The sequence below is a fragment of the Grammomys surdaster genome, unplaced genomic scaffold (assembly GCF_004785775.1).
Source record: "Grammomys surdaster isolate TR1022 unplaced genomic scaffold, NIH_TR_1.0 64, whole genome shotgun sequence".
NCBI lineage: Eukaryota > Metazoa > Chordata > Mammalia > Rodentia > Muridae > Grammomys > Grammomys surdaster.
This window is the reverse complement of record NW_021604566.1, coordinates 10,213,112-10,235,715: the sequence shown is the minus strand read 5'-3', so window position 1 is coordinate 10,235,715 and position 22,604 is coordinate 10,213,112. Positions and strand designations below refer to the sequence as shown.

Genomic DNA, 22,604 nt, shown 5'->3' with positions numbered 1-22,604 from the left:
TCATCTCAGCACTCAGGAGACAGAGGCAGGTGGATCTCTGTAAGTTTAAGGCCAGCCTGGTTACAGATCAAGTTCTAGGATAGCCAGGACTACGCAGAGAAAATCTGTCTCAAAACAAAATAAAACAAAATAAAATAAGAAGGAGGAGAAGGAAGGTGAGGACAAGGAGGAGGAAGAAGAGGAGGAAGAAAGAAAAGAAATTGTTTTAAAATATCAATATCAAAACTAATTATTACAAGACACAAAGTTAAAAGCCAAACTATAGCCAGAAAAATTACAAACAAAATAGATTGAATGTTAATAATGTTAACACAAACATTTGAAAACTAGTCAGGAAATGTGATAAAAATAAATTAAAACAGACAAATTAAAAGAAAATTGACAAATCCAATTAAAAGGATATTAATGCAATCAAACAAGTCAGGAAAGGCAGATACCAAGTTTATCGTGGTGAGGGAATGAGAGTGTCACATGGCTGGTGGTACTGTAATCTGCAACAACAGTGAGGCTTGCATACATTAGTAAGGAAGGTTTCTGAGGCTACGGAGTTGTTTTTCTTCTGCTTTTAACATCCAATACACTTGGTGAGTCTGGTTTATCTAAATTCCCCCAAGATGTCCAAGGTCAATTGTGTTCACAATGCAAATATACTTAGAATGTGAAAAACTTCTACAATATGCATAAAAGAGTAAATAAGAACAAAACCAAAGAAGACATACAAACCTCTGATTGTACATGCCCCGGAAGTTGTAATTAGCTCTATAATTTGGGAATGGCTTTGGATCTAATGGCCTGTAGATGGCAGGCTCTCCCCTTTTCATAGCAAGCCCATTCAGTTCCACAGTTGGAGTTATACTACCTGTTTAAAAAAACATTAAAGGCACACAGGTGAAATATTCTCACAACAAACCATACCAGCTAGACTTCAATTAGTGACCTCAGAAGGAGGGGGAGTGGACGGCCCCTCAACACGGTCCTCTAATTAATATAAACAAGGTTTAAACTAAGTTTTAGCATTTTCTGTACATTAAAATGAAAAATTCAACTGTATAGTCATATTATTTAAAATCAAATAAATGCAACTAGGTAACTAGGTAACTAGTATGAATATCACGTTCATAAATACTTACCCCAGAAAATGTATGCACATTTAATCATTAAATTAATAATTTTATTTATTCATTGCTAATCAAGGGACTAAACATTAGCAATGAATACATGGTTTGCAGTAATGCTTTGACTTATCTGAGAATAATCTGTAGGAGATACTTTCAAAACCTCAAATGTCATCTAGTCCCCAGAAATACTAAAAACACAAACAAACAAACAAAACCTGAATGTGCCACTAGACCCACAAGCATGACAGTGTAAAACACTGGACAGCGAAGCACAGACTGGAGCAGCCTGCCTTCACTCTCTTCATTAGCTTGTTTACTTTTTAACAATAAAACCAGCATGCATTTTGCCCTACCTTTCATCTAAGAAAATGAAATGTAAGTATTTATTTGCTTTTTTTAAAAGCATAAAGCCAAAACTGAGATTTTATTACATAATTACACTAAAATTTCCATCAGAATTTAGTGGTAAGAAACCACTAAAATACAAAGAAAATTGAATCTAATTGTGAACTGAGTTGGTGATTTAACCAAAAGGAAATTTTTAACTAATTTTAAAATTAGTCACTATAAAATATCAATGAGATTTACTCTAAAAAAGAAACAGAACAAAACAATCTCAAAGATTGTGTTTTCCAGATTCACATTATCAGCAATATAAACTTTAATAGTAAGATACATTTAATTCAAATAAAATTAAACCAAAATAGATACATATTTTTAAAGAAAACAACACAACTGCACTAAAAGTAAACTAAACTGGTGGCCTTAACTGAGCAAACTAATTATTTTAAACAACTTTAAAGACAGCAAAATACTTATGACCTAAAGAAAAGGAAATTGTGAACTATTTCTAGCAAACATGCTACTGCACCCTGTGAATTTTTAAATTATTAAAATTATTTTCTTTGCTTGATACTGTGAAGAGCCTTCACCTTAAAAAGTATTTTTTATGACAAAGTAAAAACAAATTTGTTTTAAAATATTCTCGAGTCAGATGCTCATGTCTATAATCCCAGGAGGCTGAGGCAGGAGGATGTGAATTCAAGGGCAGGTGAAGTCTCCAGGGTGAGCTGGTTAGGTGTCTCATCTCCCACACACAGTGTGTGCCTCAGGAAGAAGGTAACTGAGAACCAAGGCTAGCTGCCTGAGCTCACCTCGTGACAGCAGGACCATCTAATATCCTCTAATTAGGGAAAGGGATTTTTGTTGTTGTTGTGTTGTTTAGGTTTGGTTTGGTTTCCGTTTTTCTTTTGTTTGTTTATTTTTTAATTTTGTAGCAAAAAGACGCAATGTATCTGCCCTCTGCCCTTGAAATCCCCCACATAAAAGAAAAACATTTTAAAGAAAATAAATAAAAATAAAATACTCATGGGAGCAAATATGGAGACAAAGCATGGGACATAAATTGAAGGAGGGGTCATCTGGAGACTGTTCCACCTGGGTATCCATCCCATGTGCAGTCACCACAGGCAGACACTGATATGAATGCAAGGAAGTGCATGCTGACAGGAGCCTGATATAGCTGTCTCCTGAGAGGTCTGCCAGAGTCTGACATATTCAGAGGTGGATGCTCACAGCTAACCACTGAGCTGATCATGGGGTTCCCAATGGAGGAGTTAGAGAAAAGACTGAAGGAGCTGAAAGGGTTTGCAGCCCCATGGGGAGAGCAACAATACCAACCAACCAGAGCTCCCAGGGTCTAAACCACCAGCCTGGGAGCACATAGGGAGGGACTCATGGCTCCTGCTGTATATGTAGGGGAGGATGGCATTGTCGGGCATAGGTGGGAGAGGAGATCCTTGGTCCAGTGAAGGCTGGATAACCCAGTTGGGGGGAATTCGAGGGTGGGGAGGTGGGAATGGGCAGGTGGGTGGGAGCACATCCTCACAAAAGCAGGAGGAGGGGGGATGGGATGGGGGTTCCTGGGTGGAGGGGAAATGGGGAAAGGCGATCACATCTGAAATATAAATAAAATATCCAATTTAAAAAAATAAATAAAAATAATGAACAAATAAAATTAAACCCATCTCCCTATGGAAGCTGCAGAGTGTCACATGGGAGCCCTTCTGCCCAGACAGGCTTCCTTGCAAATGTTCATTAAAATAGCTCCTTGATCTGGCTCAAGGCCTCTGGTTTAGGCTATGCTATCAATACTGGATCCTTACCAAGACTCCTCTTGGACATCCTGTTGTTGTTCTGTGTCATGGGATCCCACAGTTTGGGATCTGCAGGACAGGCACCTTTACAAGCGCCAGCAGCTCATAGATGGGGCAGATATTGGGGTAGTTAAGTCATAGCCCTAGATCTAGACCAGGCTGGAAGCTGAGTTGGTCAGTCCATCAGCTCTCTTGTGCCCAAACTACCAGGATTAGCTCTCCCACTTTGACCAGTCAAGCTGTGGAGCCAGCTCTCCTTCTCTCATGCCCTTAGGACAGCTCTCCTACAACCCCACCACCAAGGTGTGCTCTACTACTCTGCCTAGGGAAGGTAAGGGGCCAACTCTCCTGAATGCTGCAGCTGGTGAAGGACTGTGCCAGCTTTCCCAAGTCCTTTAAGTGGTGATGGGGTGGAGCCAGCCCTCCCACAGCTCACTTTAGTTGGCCCAGAACTCCCATGCTGCTCAGTTAAGGGACAAGCCAGCTTTCCTGAGTATGATGGCCATTGAGGGTAGGGCCAGCTCTCCCACTGCAGGCAAGGAGCAGGGCCAGCCCAGCACAGTGCTCGAATATCAACCTGCCCTTAGGTGGCAGCCTAGCCCAGGGGTATCCCGATGGCCTTTGGTGGTAACAAGGGACTCAGACATCAACACAGACCCTGACTGTGATACAATCACAGACCCAGACATGGCCTTCAGCAGCGAGTCCAGGCCAGGACTTTACCATGGCCTCAGGTGGTAGCACAAGTCATTCAGATCAGCATGTCTCCAAGTGTCAGTACAGCCTTCAGACATCCACATGGTGGGAGGCTTGACATGCAGACATCAGTGTATTTACTCATCATAGTGACCAGGGGGCAAACAGTTCCCACTAAACACCAAAACAGCTTTGTAGACAGTTAGAAAGTCCTGAATATAATATTCACCCACCAATTACTTGCTGGAAGATAAACTGACTGATTAACCAACCAAGATTCCTTACAGAAATGACTGGAACATAGCCAGGACAAGGAAAGTATAAGATGGAATAGGAACTCCTTCTTACACCAGGAAGCTAGAGCACCCAAAGAAAGATGAGAAACTACCAGGAGCTAAGAGTCAACTAAAGAGGCCATAACAGCACTAGCAAAGCCCAAGATAATTTTAGGATCAAACTAAGTAACAAGGCAGGTGTGTAGGCACACGTCCACACGCTCAACTACTCCAGGGGCTGCGAAGATGAGGAGGAAAGCACCTGAGCCTAGCTTTGTGCCAGCCAGGAAACACAGTAAGACCATTTGCTTAAAAACAAAAACAAGCTGAGCACAAAATCCACGCAGACCACACACTGTAGCTTGGTGGAAGAACATGTGTTTAGCATGTATGAGGCCCTGGGTTCAAACCCAAACACAAAAAGCAAATGAAAAAAACAGATTATAAGACAGTAAGTAGAACCAGAGAGGAAGAGTCAACAATGACATAAAGAAAAGAAGGAAATGAGAGAAGAGAAAATTTCTTCCCTTAGAGTCAACTAATAAATTAAAAAGAATGGTAGCATTCAAAATAAATCACCCTACCAAACTTAAGGTTTATAATAGATTCAGACAAGAATTAACAATAAATGCTAAATTCAGTAGGCAAAAAAAAAAAAATGATGAGGAACAGGATATTTGTAGATATCCTTGGGAGACTGAGGCAGGAGGACTGTGCTGACTCCCTTCCAGCCATAGCTATGGTGTAACACACTGTCAGAAGTGGGGAAGGGAGGGAGAGAACCCTGAAGTCCTACAGGGAAAAGGAGCACAGCTTAGCCCAGATGGCTCAGGACTGCTAACCATGGTGTATCTGGGTGAAGGGTATACTGGATCTACTTCTGTAATTTTTATGTAAACCTTAAATTATTTCAAAAGTTAAAAATAAGTAAATAAAAAGAAAGAAGCAAAGTTATTCTATAGCACAGTTCTAGTTAACTGACAGGCTGACCAGGAAAGAACCTATCAAATCTCCAGTTATGGCTGAGGCCCATCCACCTTAGAAACTAGATCCCTCTCTTTCAATAAGCTCCTCGTCTACAGCTAAACTTGTCTGGTTACCACAGAGCTGCCTCTTCAGTGTACTGGCAAGGGATTTCAGCCAACTGTACAAAATGTACAACAAACAGCAAACTCTTCCCAACATCCCAAATAAACAAATAAAAGTGGCTCCTGACAGACTAGGTTTCAATTAGCAAGACAAAACAAAACAAAAAAAACCTTCTAAAAATAATATTATCTTCACAGTCTTGAAAGACATGAGATTTAGGAAATAACTTATTTAAAAGCACTAACAATAAAATACTAATAAATCTGTCATTGTTAAAATAAAAGAATTTCTATTTTTCAAAATGCCAAAATTAGGAATCTCAAAAGAAGTCAGGCATGGTAGAGCACACCTTTAGTACCAGCACTAAAGAAAGAGACAGTCAGGTCTCTGTGAGCTTGAGGTCAGCCTGTAGCACATAGAGAGTTCCAAGACAGCTAGAATTACACAGAGTCTTAGTCTCAAAAAATAACAAAAAAAAAATTTGAAAGATATCTGTAATATTTCAGAAAAATATTCTGCAATATACATATCTCACAAACTACGTGACTCCAGAATATGTACAAAATCCCCAAGCCATTAAAAATAAAACAAAATTTTTAAACAACATATCTACCAACTGTCTCTTTTTGAGAGACTATTATGACACCAGTGGACAAATGCCCCATGAACAAGCAAGAGGACTTCAGCAGGCAGCTGCATTATCAGCAGGGAAATGCACATGAAAACCACAATGAATTGTTAACACCCCTATCACGAAAAGCTAAAAAAGTCAAATGATGAATAAGAGCACAGAGAGCCCTCCTAACTGCTGGTAGGGTAAACTGGTGGCAGTTTGGCAGTGTGTGTTAATTCTGAGTATGTGGAAACCTCTTACCCAGCAATACTGATCCTAGGTTCACTGCCAACAGAAAGGTGTATATACAAGAATGTTCATAGCAGTATTATTTCTAATAGTCCAATCTGGAAATAATTCAAGTAGCTATCAAATTACTGTCTGTTCATGCAATTGAATGCTATATAGTCATGAAACAATATCACTTTAAACACAATGCAGAGGAATCTCACAAACACCAATGTAAAAAGAAGCTACCAGCAAAAAGTAATGTGTGATTCCAACAATCAATCATAACTCAGGACAGACTCAGGACAGTGTTTCCTTAAGCTAACCAACTGGAGGAGAAGGAAAACTCCTCAGACAATGGCAGACCCTACAGTACTGTTTCTCAGGATATCTCTATCCAGCTCTGCAACCGAAATTTGTACACTTGCCTGTATGGATTTAAAAGCTTGTCCCAAATATTCTTTTCCATTTTCAGCTTACTCTAACCCCCCACAGTGGAAATGCACCTCCACTGGGCTTTGAGACTTTTGTTGTCTTGCCTGAAGTCTTCCTGAGGTACTCCTTGCAGTAATCCATAGGGCAGAGCTGAGCCCACAAGTCATCCTGTTTTACATCAAAAGCCTTGGAGAGCTCCTTCTCCTCCACACTGAAGCCCACTCCCGACACCCTTGGAGGCTGGCACACACAGTATTCAATACACAGGAGGTTTTTTAACTATTTTTACTCAAAACTATGGCACTGCCTAGCTGACCACCTTGCTTTCTTATCTTCCACCTCAAATTCACATCAAATGCAATACACTAAAATGTTCTTTTACATCATCCACTTGATAGATGTTAAGTGCCCTATATGACAAAAACAAACAAACAAAAAAAAACAAAACAAACTTGTGAAGGAAGCCGGTGTCTGAGTCTCTCACGTACACTGCCTATGATAACTAAAAATCATCACACAAACACTTTTCACCAAACTCACTGAGCAGATTCTTCCTCCTGGACCCCCCTTCGTCACTGCAGGTTCCTTCAGGTGCTCCTTCCTTTTCCCTACACCTGGCTAGTCTCCACTCAAGGCTTACATCTCACCTCAGTTCATTTGATCATTACTTTTAAGATTAACAGCTGCTATTGTTCACTTAGCACTTACTGTCTACCATTAAATTATGTATTTGTGTACAATACTGTATCATCTTCACAGATTAAGAGGCTATATACCTCTTACATTTGCAACCACAGTGATTAATACATGCTGGTACTTTTACACAATCACAAGTTTTTATAAATCACCAAAGTAAGTCATCTTTACCAACTTCAAACTGAACAAGTTAGGCTTCTTAGCTATTGTAGTAGCAAGCGGACTTCCACAGCTTCCTCAATGAATGCTGTAACAAGCTCAACAGAGCCAAAGGGTCACTACAAAAAAGCCTGAAGTCTGGGAGAGAGCCTTGAAAGAACAGACTACCTACCAAGCACAGGACAGTCAAGAAGAGTGCTTCCCTGACCTGATCCTCCTGACAAGTGCAGGCCTAATCAAACAGAGTAGAGTCACCATTAGCTGTTGTGGTCCTTACCTCATTGTGAAAGAGGCCTTAAGCCACAATAGCACTGAAGATGAGGTAAGAGTTTGCATTGCTGTTAACAGATGAATGAGCGTACACAAACACATGGCTGAAACTGAACTTAGACAAACTTCACTAATTTGACATCATACATTAATGCACTATGCCTAACACAGGTTTGCCTCTTCCTGAAAGATAACTGGACATGTGATGTTCTTGGTAGTGATGCAATCAAGCAGCCTTAAAACCTGCTCTTGGGATCTCAAAATTAGTACTGCCATCTTGTACATGGACAGCTTTACAGATTTGTAGAGTTCTTAATAAATTTCATATAAATGTTCTAAATAATCAGCTGTTTTCAATTTTTATACCAACAAGCAAAATATTTAATAGCTTTGTAATTTTGCATTACACTAAAAAAGAATAACTATTAAAATCTATTACACTTATTATGCTTTTTAAAAAGCAAGAAATGATTTCTTTACTCTAGAAGAAACACATTTCCTACATTTGCATACACATGTACTCTAGCCAACATTCAAAGGAATAGAGTTTCACCGTGTCTACTAAGGTGAACTTTAAAAACAAATATAATTCTCTTCTTTGCTGTTATCTTAATTAGTGTGTGTGTGTGTGTGTGTGTGTGTGTGTGTGTGTGTACTATTAACTTTGTGCTTTCTTACTATACAAATGCAACACACAAAGAAGAATAACACATCAGCTCACAACACAAAGTAAACAAAAACATGTCATACCTGGATTATTATTGACATTACTTTTAGGTGGTTTCTGAACTGGTTTAGGAAGTGTAGATTCAGTCAAAGCTTTATTTGCAACAGCCTGTTGGGCCTTCTTTATACTGCTCCCTTCGGATTCCCATGTCTGCTCGCCAAGACTCAGCTGCACCGAAAACATCTTGGAAAAATCAGACAGACAGAGAAAACATAAAATTTTTTAGGTATCAAACCTAGTGGTCTGAGAAAAAACACACACAAACACACATGCACACACACAAGCATACCACAAAACAAAAACTGGTGATCTGAGAAAAAAAAAACACTATAGAACCAAAATCATACCAGAAGTATATTAAAAATTGTTTGCAACAACAACAAATCATATTCTACCTATTAAAGAATCTTGAATTGTATCAAACTGTCAAAACAGACAAAACAGCAGCTCTAAATACATTTTAAATAGACTAGACCAAGGCAAAACTCTTTTCCAAAACAGAATCACATTGCTAATGTTGTTCAAACAGTCCTGGAAAAAGCAACAGATACAACAAATAAGAGAAACTGACAGAAGTCAAGCGGCCATGTCCCTCACATCTTCATACATTCAGTATCTTGAACACCACTCAGTTCTCACAATGTGCCCTTAACTAGCAAACAAGTCTATCCAGGCCAACTCCACGAACATTTCTCAGACTTTTCTCATCTTTCTGAAAGAATCCTGCACTGGGCCCACCCTTTCATCATGCTTCACTTAAATGTGATAACCTAAATTTACTGCTGTTAAAACGACCTGTGGTGGTTTGACTGAAAATGGCCTCCACGGACACATATTGAATATGTGACTCCAGTTGGTAGAACTGTTTGGGAAGGATTAGATGTGGTCACACTAGAAGTACATCACTGGAGACAGCTCTGGGGTTTCTAAGGTGTTGGCTCTCTCTACCTTCTGTCTGTGGTTTGAGAGGTGAGCTCTCAGTTGCTGCTCCAGCTGCCTGCAGCCTGCTAACTCCACCCTACCATCATGGACTGTTCTCTCTCTAGAATCCTAAGCCCAAAATAAAGTATTCTTGATCATGGTATTCCATCATGGCAACATACACGTAACTAATAATCTGTCTTTCTGCAGGAGATCCATACACAACTATAAGCCCAGCACTCAGAAAGCAAACACAGACATGAGGGGCTGCCATTCAAGTCCAGCCTGAGTAACAGTGAAACACTACCTAAAGTGAAAATCAACAAGTGAGGTGGGAGGGCAATGGCTCACTCTGTAAAGGCTTTGCCATACAAGTGTAAGAACATGAGTCAATACACAGTATCCACATAAGAAGCTATAATTCAAGGCAGTGTACCATATAGACCATGACATGTTTCAAGGGACAGGCCAAGAAGATTTTGTACTTTTCCACCACCTGGACCCTCTTACCCCCTCCCCTTGTAAAACATGCTATAAAAAAGCATTTCATGTTCAAAAAAAAAAAGAAATTAAAAAATAAAAAAATAAAAAAAAATAAAAAAGAAGCTAGGTGTAGCGGCCCATGCCATGTTTGGCTTGCTGGCCAAACAGTCTTGCCCCATCAGCGAGCTCCAGATTCAGTGAGAGAACATGTCTCAAAAAGTAAAGTGAACAGCAATAGAAAAAGATAACCAGTGTGAGCCTCTGGTGTCTACTGGACATACATATACACAGCGCACAACACCAACATACACACACACACTTTCTAAAAATAAGTTTAAAAGAAAATAAAAACTGAAACTATCTAAACTTACAAGCTAACCACATCATCTTATCCATCCTTCAACTGTCACCGTTTTACTGTGGCAGAGAAGTTCTGCATGTCCGTTCCCATTTCTCACGGATCTCCCCTTCTACGTCCCACATTTCATCCACATCCTTCCATTGAGTACACAATATTATTCTTTAAGTTTTCAGATCAAGTCACAGAATAAACACAGACCACTTACTACTTTGTAATAATAATTGAAAACTATTTATTAATTTTAAAATATATCTCTGTAGCAAAGTGATCTCTTAGAAAACTACCTTTTTTAAAATGCATTTTGTTTATATGGGCATTTTACAGATGCCTTTAGACATCAGAAGACAGTGTCAGATCCTCTGAAAGTGAAGATATAAATGTTTGTAAGCCACCATGTGGGCACAACGGAACCTGGATCCTCTGCAAGAACGGCAAATGCTCTTAATCACTGAGTCATCTCTCCAGCCCTAGAAAATAGCTTAATAACTGATTAACGCTAGTGTGATCAACATTAATATCACCCAACATCATATGTCTCTAGATAAAACTCAATGCAAAGCACACATGGACACCTATATTCTATGCTTGGCCAAAAAAATTTAACCTGCATCCATTCATGTGGGAAAGTATCAAGTCTTAATTATAGGACATGAAATAACATAATCAGCTGAGACTTCAAAAAGATCAGTCATTAAAAAAAGAATGCGAGGAAATTATTATATATTAAAGATATTATAGGACACAAGAGATGTGATGAGATACAGCGTAAGATCCTTAATTATATTCACGGCAGAAATTTTTAAAGAAATAAAAATCATTTATACAATCACTGGAGACATTTGCCTGTGGATTGTGCTAAGGCTCAAAGGAGTCCTCAACAGTTGGTGCTGGCCCTTAAGAGATGAGATCATATGGAGTTGACCACCTCCCAGAAGCATTCCCAAAAGCAGACAGTCCTTACAGACGACAGTGGGTCTGTCCTAGAACAAGCGACCTCCTGCTTGTGCACTCTCATGTCCTCCTGGCTCTAACACAGAATGAGAGAAAGGAGGCTCTCACCACAGTCTCTTGATCTGAGACTTCCCAGACCCCAGTCACAGAAACTTCTTTATAAATAGATTACCCAGTCTCTGACTTTCAATTAGAGTAGCTTCAAGCAGACTAATAAAGACTATATTAAATAGGATAAATTATGACAACATTGAAGTTATAATAAAAGGGTATTTAATCTTAAAAGACAGATACATCTAAGTATTCACGTATACGAAGTCATAACTGAAATTTACTTTTAAACCTCTAAGGAAAAAGCAGAGGTGTATTCTGAGGAAGCAAAAAATATAGTAATATGGCATACATGAAGGCATGCAGCTCTTTATGGTATTCTGTAGCTTCTATTTTTAAAAACAGAGCTGGAAAACATAGTCATTGAAAATGCACTGGATGTAGAGGCGCACACCTCTGATCGCAGGACTCAGGTGGCAAAGACCATCCATCTCTGTAAACTTGAAGTCAGCAAAGTGCATTTCAAAAAACCAGACCTACAGACACCTTTAAAAAAAAAAAGCAAAATGTGTACATATTTGTTTAAGGTTATTTTCTTTTATTATAATTCAATTTAAAATTTGTGAGGCTGGAGAGATGTTTCAGACAGTTAAATGGCTACCTACTCTTGCCTCTTGGAGAGAACTCAGGTTTGGTACCAAGAACCATATGGTAACTTACAACTGTCTCTAATTCCAATTCCAGAAGATCTGACATCATCTTCTGACCTCCAAGGGCATAAGGCATGCATACAATACGCTTTCATTGATGTAGCCAAAACACTGATACACATAAATTAAAAATAAATCTCCTGCACTTGTGACTGGAACAGCCCTAAGGCTTCAGCTCTGCACCCAACCCCCAAAACCCAGAGGAGGCTGGACTCCCAAGAGTTCTAACATGCCCAGGACTATAGGTGAGTAAGCCAAAACCTCCCTCCCAAACAGGGAGTAATTTAGGACCCACTGGGTCCCAGGAACTCCCCAAAGGCGAGTGGCGCGGGACCCTTCGGGTCTGCGTCTGCTCATGTAGCAGCCCTAAGGCTTCAGCTCTGCACCTAATCCCCCAAAACCCAGAGGAGGCTGGACTCCCAGGAGCTCTAACACATAGGAACATAGGATAATAGGATCTCAGGATCTCAGGAGCTTAGGCACGCCAGGATTTCAGGAGCCCAGAAGCAACCTGACAACCAAGAGCTATCACACCCAGGATCTAAGGATCACGGGATCACAGAGACATCTGGACTCTGAGGAGTTATGACACAACCAAGATAACAAGACAGACAGGCTCCAGTCAGAAACAGTGACTTCAGGTAGCACTAGAGATAACCAGATAACTAAAAGTAAGCACAAAAACATAAGCAACAGAAACCAAGGTTACTTGGCATCATCAGAACCTAGTTCTCCTACCATACCAAGTCCTAAATACCCAATGACACCAAAAAAGGAAGATTCAGATTTAAAATCACTTCTTATGTTGATGATAGAAGACTTTAAGAGGGACATAAATAACTCCTTCAAAGAAATACAGGAGAACACATGTAAACAGGTAGAGGCCCTTAAAGAGGAAACACAAAAAAAAATCCTTTAAAGAATTACAAGAAAATACAATAAAAAAGGTGAAGGAATTGAACAACACCATCGAGGATATAAAAATTAAAGTAGAAATCAATAAAGAAATCAGAAAGAGAGACTACCTAGGAGATAGAAAACCTAGGAAAAAGATCAGAGTCATAGATGCAAGCATCACCAAAAGAATACAAGAGATAGAAGAAAAAAATCTCAGGTGCAGAAGATATCATAGAAAATATTGACTTGACTAGAAAAGAAAATACAAAATGAAAAAACCTCCAAACCCAAAACATCCAGGAAATCCAGGAAACAATGAGAAAACCAATCCTAAGGATAATAGGTATAAAAGAGAGAAAAGATTCCCAACTTAAAGGGCCAGTAAATACCTTCAACATAATTATAAAAGAAAACTTGCCTAACTTAAAGAAAGAGATGCTTATGAACATACAAAAAGCCTATAGACCTCCAAATAGACAAGACTAGAAAAGAAATTCCCTTGTCACATAATAATTAAAACACCAAATGCACAAAACAAAGAAAGAATATTGAAAGCAGTAAGGGAAAAAAGTAAAGTAACTTATAAAGGCAGATCTATCAGAATTACACCAGACTTTTCACCAGAGACTATGAAAGCCAGAAGCTCCTGGACAGACGTCATAAAGACCCTAAGAGAACACAAATGCTAGCCCAGGCTACTTACTCAGAAAAAAAAAAAATCCATGACAAAACCAAATTTACACAGTATCTTTTCACATATCCAGCCCTACAAAGGATAATAGGGGGAAACCACCAACATAAGGAAGGAAATTATACCCTAGAAAAACAAGATAGTAATCTTCTTCCTACAAACCCAAAAGAAGCTAGCCACACAAACATAACTCCACCTCTAATAACAAAAATAACAGAAAGCAACAATCACTTCTCCTTAATAGCTCTTAACATCAATGAATCCAATTCCCCAATAAAAAGACATAGACTAACAGACTAGATACTTAAACAGGACCCAGCATTTTGCAGCATACAGGAAACGCAACTCACTGACAAAGACAGACACTATCTCAGAGTAAAAGGCTGCAAAAAGAAACTGGAGAGAGCACAAACTAACACCTTGACAGCACACCTGAAAGCTCTAGAACAAAAGGAAAAAATGCACCCAAGAGGAATAGACAACAGGAAATAATCAAACTAAGAGCTGAAATCAACCAAATAGAAACAAAAAGAACTATACAAAGTATCAACAAAACCAGGAGCTAGATCTTTCAGAATATAAACAAGATAGATAAACCCTTAGCCAGACTAACCAGAGGGCACACAGACAGCATCCAAATTTATAAAATCAGAACTGAAAACGGAAACATAACATCAGAAACTGAGGAAATTCAAAAAATCATCAGATCCTACTACAAAAGCCTATACTCAACAAAACTGGAAAATCTGGATGAAATGGACAATTTCCTAGTCACACACCAGGCATCAAAGTTAAATTAGGAGCAGATAAACCATCTAAATAGTCCTATAACCCCAAAAGAAATAGCAGCAGTCATTCAAAGTCTCCCCACCAAGAAAAGCCCAGGACCAGATAGATGGTTTTGTGCAGAATTCTATCAGACTGTCAAGGAAGATGAAATACCAATGCTCTTCAAACTAATCCACAAAATAGAAACAGAAGGAACATTAGTCAATTTGCTCTATGAAGCCACAATTATGCTCATACCTAAAGGACACAAAGACCCAACAAAGAAAGAGAACTTCAGACCAATCTCCCTTATGAATATCGATGCAAAAATACTCAACAAAATTCTCACAAACCGAATCCAAGAACACATCAACACAATCACCAATCATGATCAAGTAGGCTTTTTATCCCAAGAATTCAGAGATGGTTCAATATACAGAAATCTATCAACGCAATCCACTACATAAACAAACTCAAAGAAAAAAACCACATGATCATCTCACTAGATGCTGAGAAAGTGTTTGACAAAATTCAACACCCCTTCATGGTAAAAGTCTTGGAAAGATCAGGAATCCAAGGCCCATACCTAAACACAGTAAAAGTAATATGCAGCAAGTCCGTAGGCAACATCAAACTAAATGGAGAGAAACTTGAAGCAATCCTATTAAAATCAGGGACTAGACAAGGCTGCCCACTCTCTCCCTACCTATTCAATATATTACTGGAAGTCCTACCCAGAGCAATTAGACAACAAAAGGAAGTCAAAGGGATACAAATAGGAAAGGAAGAAGTGAAAATTTTACTATTTGTAGATGATATGATAGTATACTTAAGTGACCCCAAACTTCTACCAGAGAACTCCTAAATCTGGTAAACAACTTTAGCAAAGTGGCTGGATATGAAATCAAATCAAACAAATCAGTAGTCTTCCTCTACTCAAAGGATAAACAGGCTGAGAAAGAAATTAGGGAAATGACACCCTTCACAATAGTCACAAATAATATAAAATACCTTGGTGTGACTCCAACCAAGCAAGTGAAAGATCTGTATGACAAGAACTTCAAGTCCCTGAAGAAAGAAATCAAAGAAGATCTCAGAAGATGGAAAGATCTCCCATGCTCATGGATTGGCAGGATTAATATAGTAAAAATGGCCATCTTGCCAAAAACAATCTACAGATTCAGTGCAATCCTCATCAAAATTCCAACTCAATTCTTCATAGAGATAGAAAGAGCAATTTGCAAATTCATTTGGAATAACAAAACACCCAGAATAGCAAAAACTGTTCTCAACAATAAAAGTTCTTCTGAGGGAATTACTATTCCCAACCTCAAGCCGTACTACAGAGCAACAGTGATAAAAACTGCATGGTATTGGTACAAAGGCAGGCAGGAAGATCAATGGAATACAATTAAAGTCCCAGAAATGAACCCACACACCTATGGTCACTTTAACTTTGACAAAGGAGCTAAAACCATCCAGTGGAAAAAGGACAACATTTTCAACAAATGGTGCTGGCTCAACTGAAGGTCAGCATGTAGAAGAATGCAAATCAATCCATTCTTATCTCTTTGTGCAAAACTCAAGTCCAAGTGGATCAAGAACCTTCACATAAAACCAGATACACTGAAACTAATAGGAGAGAAGGTGGGGAAGAGCCTCGAATACCTGAGCACAGGGGGAAGTTCCTGAGCAGAACATGAATGGCTTGTGCTCTAAGATCAAGAATTGACAAATGGGACCTCATAAAATTGCAAAGCTCCTGTACGGCAAAGGACACTGTCAATAGGACAAAATCAGAATCAACAGACTGGGAAAAAATCTTTACCAATCCTACATCAGATAGAGGGCTAATATCCAATATATACAAAGAAGTCAAGAAATTAGACTTCAGACAAAAGTGTGGGTGCTTCGGTCCTTCTTAGAGAAAGTAACAAAATTCTCATAAAAGCAAATATGGAGACAAAGTGTGGAACAGAAACTGAAGAAGGGATCATCCAGAGACTGTTCCAAGTGGGTATCCATTCCATGTGCAATCACCAAAGACAGATGCTGATGTGGATTTTAGGAAGTGCATGCTGACAGGAGCCTGATACAGCTGTCTCCTTAGAGGTCTGCCAGAGCCTGACATATACAGAGGAGGATGCTCACAGCTAACCATTGAACTAACCATGGGGTTCCCAGTGGAGGAGTGAGAGAGAAGACTAAAGGAGCTGAAGGGGTTTGCAGCCCCATGAATACCAACCAACCAGAGCTCCCAGGGTCTAAACCACCAGCCTGGGAGCACATAGGGAGGGACCCAGGGCTCCAGCTGCATGTGTAGGAGAGGATGGCATTGCTGGGCATAGGTGGGAGAGGAGGTCCTTGGTCCCGTGAAGGCTTGATGCCCCAGTGTGGGGGAATTTGTGGGTGGGGAGGTGGGAGTGGGCAGGTGGATGGGAGCACATCCTCATAGAAGCAGGAGGAGGGGGGATGGGATAGGGGGTTCCTGGGTGGAGAGGAAATGGGGAAAGGCAATCACATCTGAAATGTAAATAAAATATTCAATAAAAAATACCTTTGTTTCTTCTACAGTATTTAATGTAAGTTCCACTGATTATACACCTTCTAATATGTTTGTGTTTTGAAATCTGGCATGTCAGTTACAGAGGTCTATCAACCAGCTTTTGTTTTAGTTCCCTGAGTATCACAGAACCTTGGTATTCTAAAAATAGCCTGCAAGTACTTGAAGAAATGAGTCAGGCTTTAAGCAGAAGCAAGGGGGTAGTGAGCTTGATTATTGCTGGTATAACAGCTTTAATTACATTAATTGATAGCACCACTGCTTCTGCAATTGTTGTGACACCAGAAGTTAAGACAGCTACTTTTGTTAATCATTTACCAAAAGATGTTACTAATGTGTTGAATATACAAGAGGATTTAGTTAGGCATTTGGAAGAATGGATTGATGCTCTTTATCCTATTCAAATTATTGGAAGAAGGTTCAGAGTTTCAGAGTAAGGAGCCATCTAGAGTGTCATGCCAAATACCATTGGATTCATGTTAGTTCTAAAACTGACAGTGGTGGTCATTATAACTAGAAAGAAGTTTAAAGATACTTGAAGGGTATTTGGCATAATTCTAACACCTCTCTGGATGTTTTAACAATACATAGGGAGCTTATTAATTTCAAGAATGCTGTTCTGCTGAGTGTTGATGCGCTAGATACTGCAGATAAAATTACCCATGGCTTGAGGTCAGTATTTCTATTTTGGTCAAACTTCAAGAATGGCTTATATAGCTTGATCATGCTAACCCTTTTTATCCTGGGAAAACTTTTATTCCTGTCCCTCGTGTTAAAGCTTTTTATTTTTTTAACAGCATCAACATGCTGGCAGCCAAAGTACATGGCTTGAAACTGAAAATGAACCCCCAGACAGAGTTATTAAATTAACAGGCTGGCAAGCCAAGGACGGGTAAGATTCTGCACAGAGCCTTACTAACCTAAGACATAAGTGCATTGCTTTTGATAATGCATATTCCACAACAGGTAAGGAAGGCATTCTTGTCAGAATGACCTAAGACATGCTCAGTCTTGTTTATGAAATAAAAAAGGGGTAGATGCGGAGAGCCTTTGGGGCTGCTTGGCAAGAATCTGACATGAGCCAAGGACAAGGAAATGGGCTGCTTGACAGGAATCTGACATTGACCAAGGACAAGGAAGTAGGCTTCAGGCAGGAATTGGACATTAGGCTAGAACAAAGATGTAATTTCAGGTAGTAATCTAAATCTTAGGCTAGGACAAAGAAGTAATTTCAGACAGGAATCTAAATTTTAGGCTAGAACAAGGAAGTAAGCTTCAGACATGAAAATGACTTTGGGCTAGGACAAGGAAGTAGGCTCAGATACTTTGGTCATCCTGATAAGCCGTTAGAACAGGAGTGTTCACATAACTGGGTTTAATGCCTTGCTTGTTCTTTGACTGTGTTTATTGTCTTGCTTGTTCCTTAACTATTTGCATCTATTGTATTGCTAGATCCTCAACCTAGAACTGACCTTAATGCATGCATGTAATTAAAATGGTATAGAAGCAAAAGGGATGGCATGGGGGGGGGTCTAGGGAGTGGGAATGGGGAAAGGGGATGACATCTGTATTGTAAATAAATAAAATATCAAATAAAAAATTTAAAAAATAAGAAATAGATCTCAATTTAAAATTTATACTTAAAACATTATCTTTAAACATTATACATTTAGATATAACTATATATCTAAAACATTACTTTCAACCTGATTCAAAAGTAAAATTCATCAATGATTTGTTCCTTTTCCCAAATTTTGGTATTTAACAAAAATTATAACAGAAGGATAAGTAAGTTTAAAGACCCTGAAATTTTGTCTCCAAGAACTCTCCTAAACAATACCCATAAGCACACCATGAGCATCTCTACAAACACAAGAGGAGCACATTCTCTTTTCTACTCAGTCCTCACCCTTTTATGCTCCAGAATACTCCCTCCATTATTCTCCCAATAGTTCCAGTTTAAACACTCACTAGCTTCTTTCTCTTTCCTTACATTCCCAGCTACCCAGGAAATAGGCCACATCAGTGTTATCCATGAAAATAAGAGAAGAGAGTCTTTGGAAAACACACACAAGAAATATAGTTCACTGTGAACTGGGTCTTTGTGTTCCCTCATTTCATTCTTATATTGAAACCCTAATACTGGACATGATAGTATCAGGGAGGATTCTAGGAGGTAGACAAAGTCACAGAGGTGTGGTCTCCATGACAGAACTAGTTTATCAAAAAACCTGAACTTGTGAGGATATGACAGGAAAGCAGTATCTTGAAGCCAGAAAGAAGCCCTGACTCAGAAATTAATTAGTGGTGCCCCAATGAAATTACTTCCCAGATTCTAGAACTATGAGAAATGAATTTCTCTTAACAAATCTCAATCTACTCAATGGTACTCTGTTAAAACAGAATAAGCAAAATAGTTTGGAAAACTTACTAAACATGAGCTAGAAAAGTGAACAAAAATCATTTGAGAAAATATGACTAGATATGTGACTTTACAGAAAGATATAAAATATATGTGGTGTGTCAATAAAAATACCCCATGGGCTCATATATTTGAATGGTTGGTCCCCAGGTGGTAGAACGATTTGGGGAAGGATTGGGAGGTACGGCCTTGTTGGAGTAAGTGTGTCACTGGAGGTGGTGGGATATGAGGTTTCTAAAGCCCAGGCCATCCCCACTTAGCTCTCTCTATGCCTCCTGCTTGTGAATCAAACCTAAACTCTGACCTATTGCTCCAGGGCCTACCTGTTGCCATGTTCCCCACTATGATGATGATCTTAGACTTATGACCTGTGAAACCCTGGGCCCCCGAATTAATGCTTTCCTTATTTTAAAAATGTATATGTGTGTATATATGTGAATGAATGAATAAACTATAGCTGTCTTCAGACACACCAGAAGAGGGCACTGGATCCTATTAGAGATGGTTGTGAGCCACCACGTGGTTGCTGGAAATTGAACTCAAACCTCTGGAAGAGCAATCAGTGTTCTTAACTGCTGAACTATCTCTCCAGCCCCTAAATGTTTTCTTTTATAAGTTGCCTTGATCATGGTGTTTTGCTGCAGCAACAGAAAAGTCACTAAGACAAAGGTGGCACCAGAAGTGGCCCAGCTGTGACCATGCTAGGTTTTTTGGAAGAGTGTAGAAAACAAGGAAAGAGGTTGAAGACTGTCAGTGGTGTTTAATGGGTCAACCTTAAAATGAAGCACCATCGTCTAACGGTGCTGAGAGCAGTACGGACTGTGGAAGCCCAGCTCAGGGGTTTCAGGGGCAACAGTATTAGCAGCTAGGCTAGAAACCATCTTGGGATATTTTTCTAAAGAACACATCTACTTTTTGCTCTTGCCTAGTAATCTGCCTGAGGCTAAACTGAAGAGTCCTACACTAATTTCATTGATAGAGGAGATTTTAAGACAGCATAGTATCAATTCTGTTGCATGGCTATTAGCAATCACTCGTGCAAATCTACAACAAAAAACAGCACACAGGAAAATTAGAAATACAAAATGTACAGTTTAAGGAGAATAAGAGCACCAAGAAACTTAATGTTGATGACACCTTGGTTTGTACTGGAAGAAATAAGGAAAAAATGGAATAAATGGAGTCGTGTTCCCAAGGAGAACCCACCCAGCTAATCCTGCACTGTGTTTAAAGGCCTACAGAATTATCTGTTACTAAAAAGCAACAATAAATAAAAACTTATGCAAATGTAATTAAAGGAAATGACCAGTTCCATACCAAGCAGGCACCAGGGCTTGGCAGCATCAGCCACGTGGTTCCAGCTTTAGAGTTAACAAGGACACAGGAGTAAGAGGGCTGAGGTTAGAGAAAGATGAGGTTAGAGAAAGTTGCAGAGACCAGGGGTGTGGCAGGGTAGTCCCTGCAGGGAGGCTCAGTGACACTGTGAAAGTGAAGTTCGGACGCACTGGAGACTCCTCCCCCCGAGATGTTGGAGGTATCAGAGCTGATACCTGCCAAGGAAAGCTTCTAACAGGAAGTGGAACCAGCCCAAGAGAGAGAAATGACATCAGCAAAACTGTAAAGAGCAAGAGGCCTGAAGAGTCAAAGCATGTAACTATTTCTGCTTTTACAGAGAGCTTCAATTAGAAGGCGCTGGCACAATATAAGGACTTTCTAATTTTGACTAAATACATTTTGCATTATAATATGGCTATAAACCTAGGGGGCCGAGGAATGGAATATGGTGGTTTGAATGAAATGTTCCTCATCAGCTCATATATTTAAATACTTGGTCCCCATGTGGTAAAACTATTTAGAAAAATATTAGAAAGTCTGGCCTTATGGGAGAAAGATGGTCACTGCCTGCAGGTGGGCTTTGACTTTTCGAAAGCCCGTGTCATTCCCAGTTAGCTCTTTCTCCCTGCATCTTGCTTGTGGATCAGACGTGAGCTCTTGGCTACCACTCCAATGTTATGGCTGCCTGCTACCATGATGCCCACCGTGATGATCACGGACGACAAACTTCTGGAACCTTGAGAACACCTCTCAACCCCTGCCCCTTTAAATGCTCTCTTTTGTCAGTTGCTTTGGCCATGGTGTTTTGTTACAGCAACAAAAAAATAGCTAAGACACTAGATATTCAGAACCTCAACAAATCCCAAACAAGATAAACTAAAAGAGACCCATATAATACACATTATAAAAACCCTAAATAAAGGAACTGTACCTCTCTTTCATTGACCAGATAAGCAGCCATGGAGAGGGAAAAATCTTGATTTCCAGAGTTATTACCTTACAATACTAAAAATCTCCAGTTCTCAACAACAAAAAAAAAAATTGCAAAGGACACATGCCCATTGTGTCATAGAGCCCGTTCACAGGAGAGATGACTAACAATGTCCCTGATAAAGTGAAGACACTGTCCATACCAAACAAGACTTACATTAATAGTCTTAAGTATGCTCCAGAGGTAAAGAAAATTATATATACACAAAAAAAAAGAAAACCATGGTTGAAAATGAAAGGCAATAGTAATTATTAAAGGGTATAAAATAGAAATTTGAGGACTGAAAACAATAAGAAAACAATTTAAATCTTAGAAAAAGTTCAACAACATACTTGCATAGGAAGAAAAAAGAACCAGTGAATCTGAATATTAGACAATGAAAATTAGCTAGTCTGAGTAGCAACAACAGTAAAGAAAGTGAGGCTGGAGACGGTGGCATTCATCCATAATTCTACCCAAGACAGAGTCCATCCGAGTCCACTGGCAAGTGTGAGGCTAGTCAGGGCTTTATAGCAAGAGTCTTTTTTAAAAAGAGGAGTGGGGAGTGGGTGGAAAAGAGGAAAGGAACAGGAAAGAAAGGAGATAGAATATAAGAACCCTATAACAACAAGCTCATAAAAATCTCACAGAAGAAAAAGGGAACAAAAACCATTGAAAATTTGTGGTTAAAAAGTTTCTAACGTTGATGAAAAAAGTTCAACATTGAGAGAAGAATGATTCAGAAATTGAAACTAAAACAATATACATAGTACAGTGAAAGACAGACTGGAAATCATGGAAGCATCTTGAGAGAACACAGGGAAGAATTTTTAAGTTCAGCCTGTAATGCCCAACCAGCCCTTTCCCTGAGGTAGGAAGAGTGCAACCAACTGATTAAACAACAGAGACCTCCTAGAGACCATGAGAAGACTGACAGAATCTCATCAGAAACCATGGCAACGAGTAGAAAGGAGGATATGTTTACAAGGCTGAAAAAAAGAAAGAAAGAAAGAGAGAGA

General features: G+C 39.3%; 1 protein-coding gene across 5 annotated transcripts in view; it reads right to left on the bottom strand.

Moving 5' to 3' along the window:
• Nucleotides 1-22,604, bottom strand: part of Stau2 (staufen double-stranded RNA binding protein 2) — a 254,960-nt gene that overhangs the window by 192,264 nt on the left and 40,092 nt on the right. For all 5 annotated transcript variants that reach the window (XM_028769084.1, XM_028769096.1, XM_028769073.1 and 2 more), the window contains 2 exons: nt 8,486-8,645; nt 724-859 (listed from right to left, as the gene is read on the bottom strand). In XM_028769084.1, coding sequence (XP_028624917.1) covers nt 724-859; nt 8,486-8,645 — 296 coding nt within the window. The remainder of the gene's footprint in view (nt 1-723; nt 860-8,485; nt 8,646-22,604) is intronic.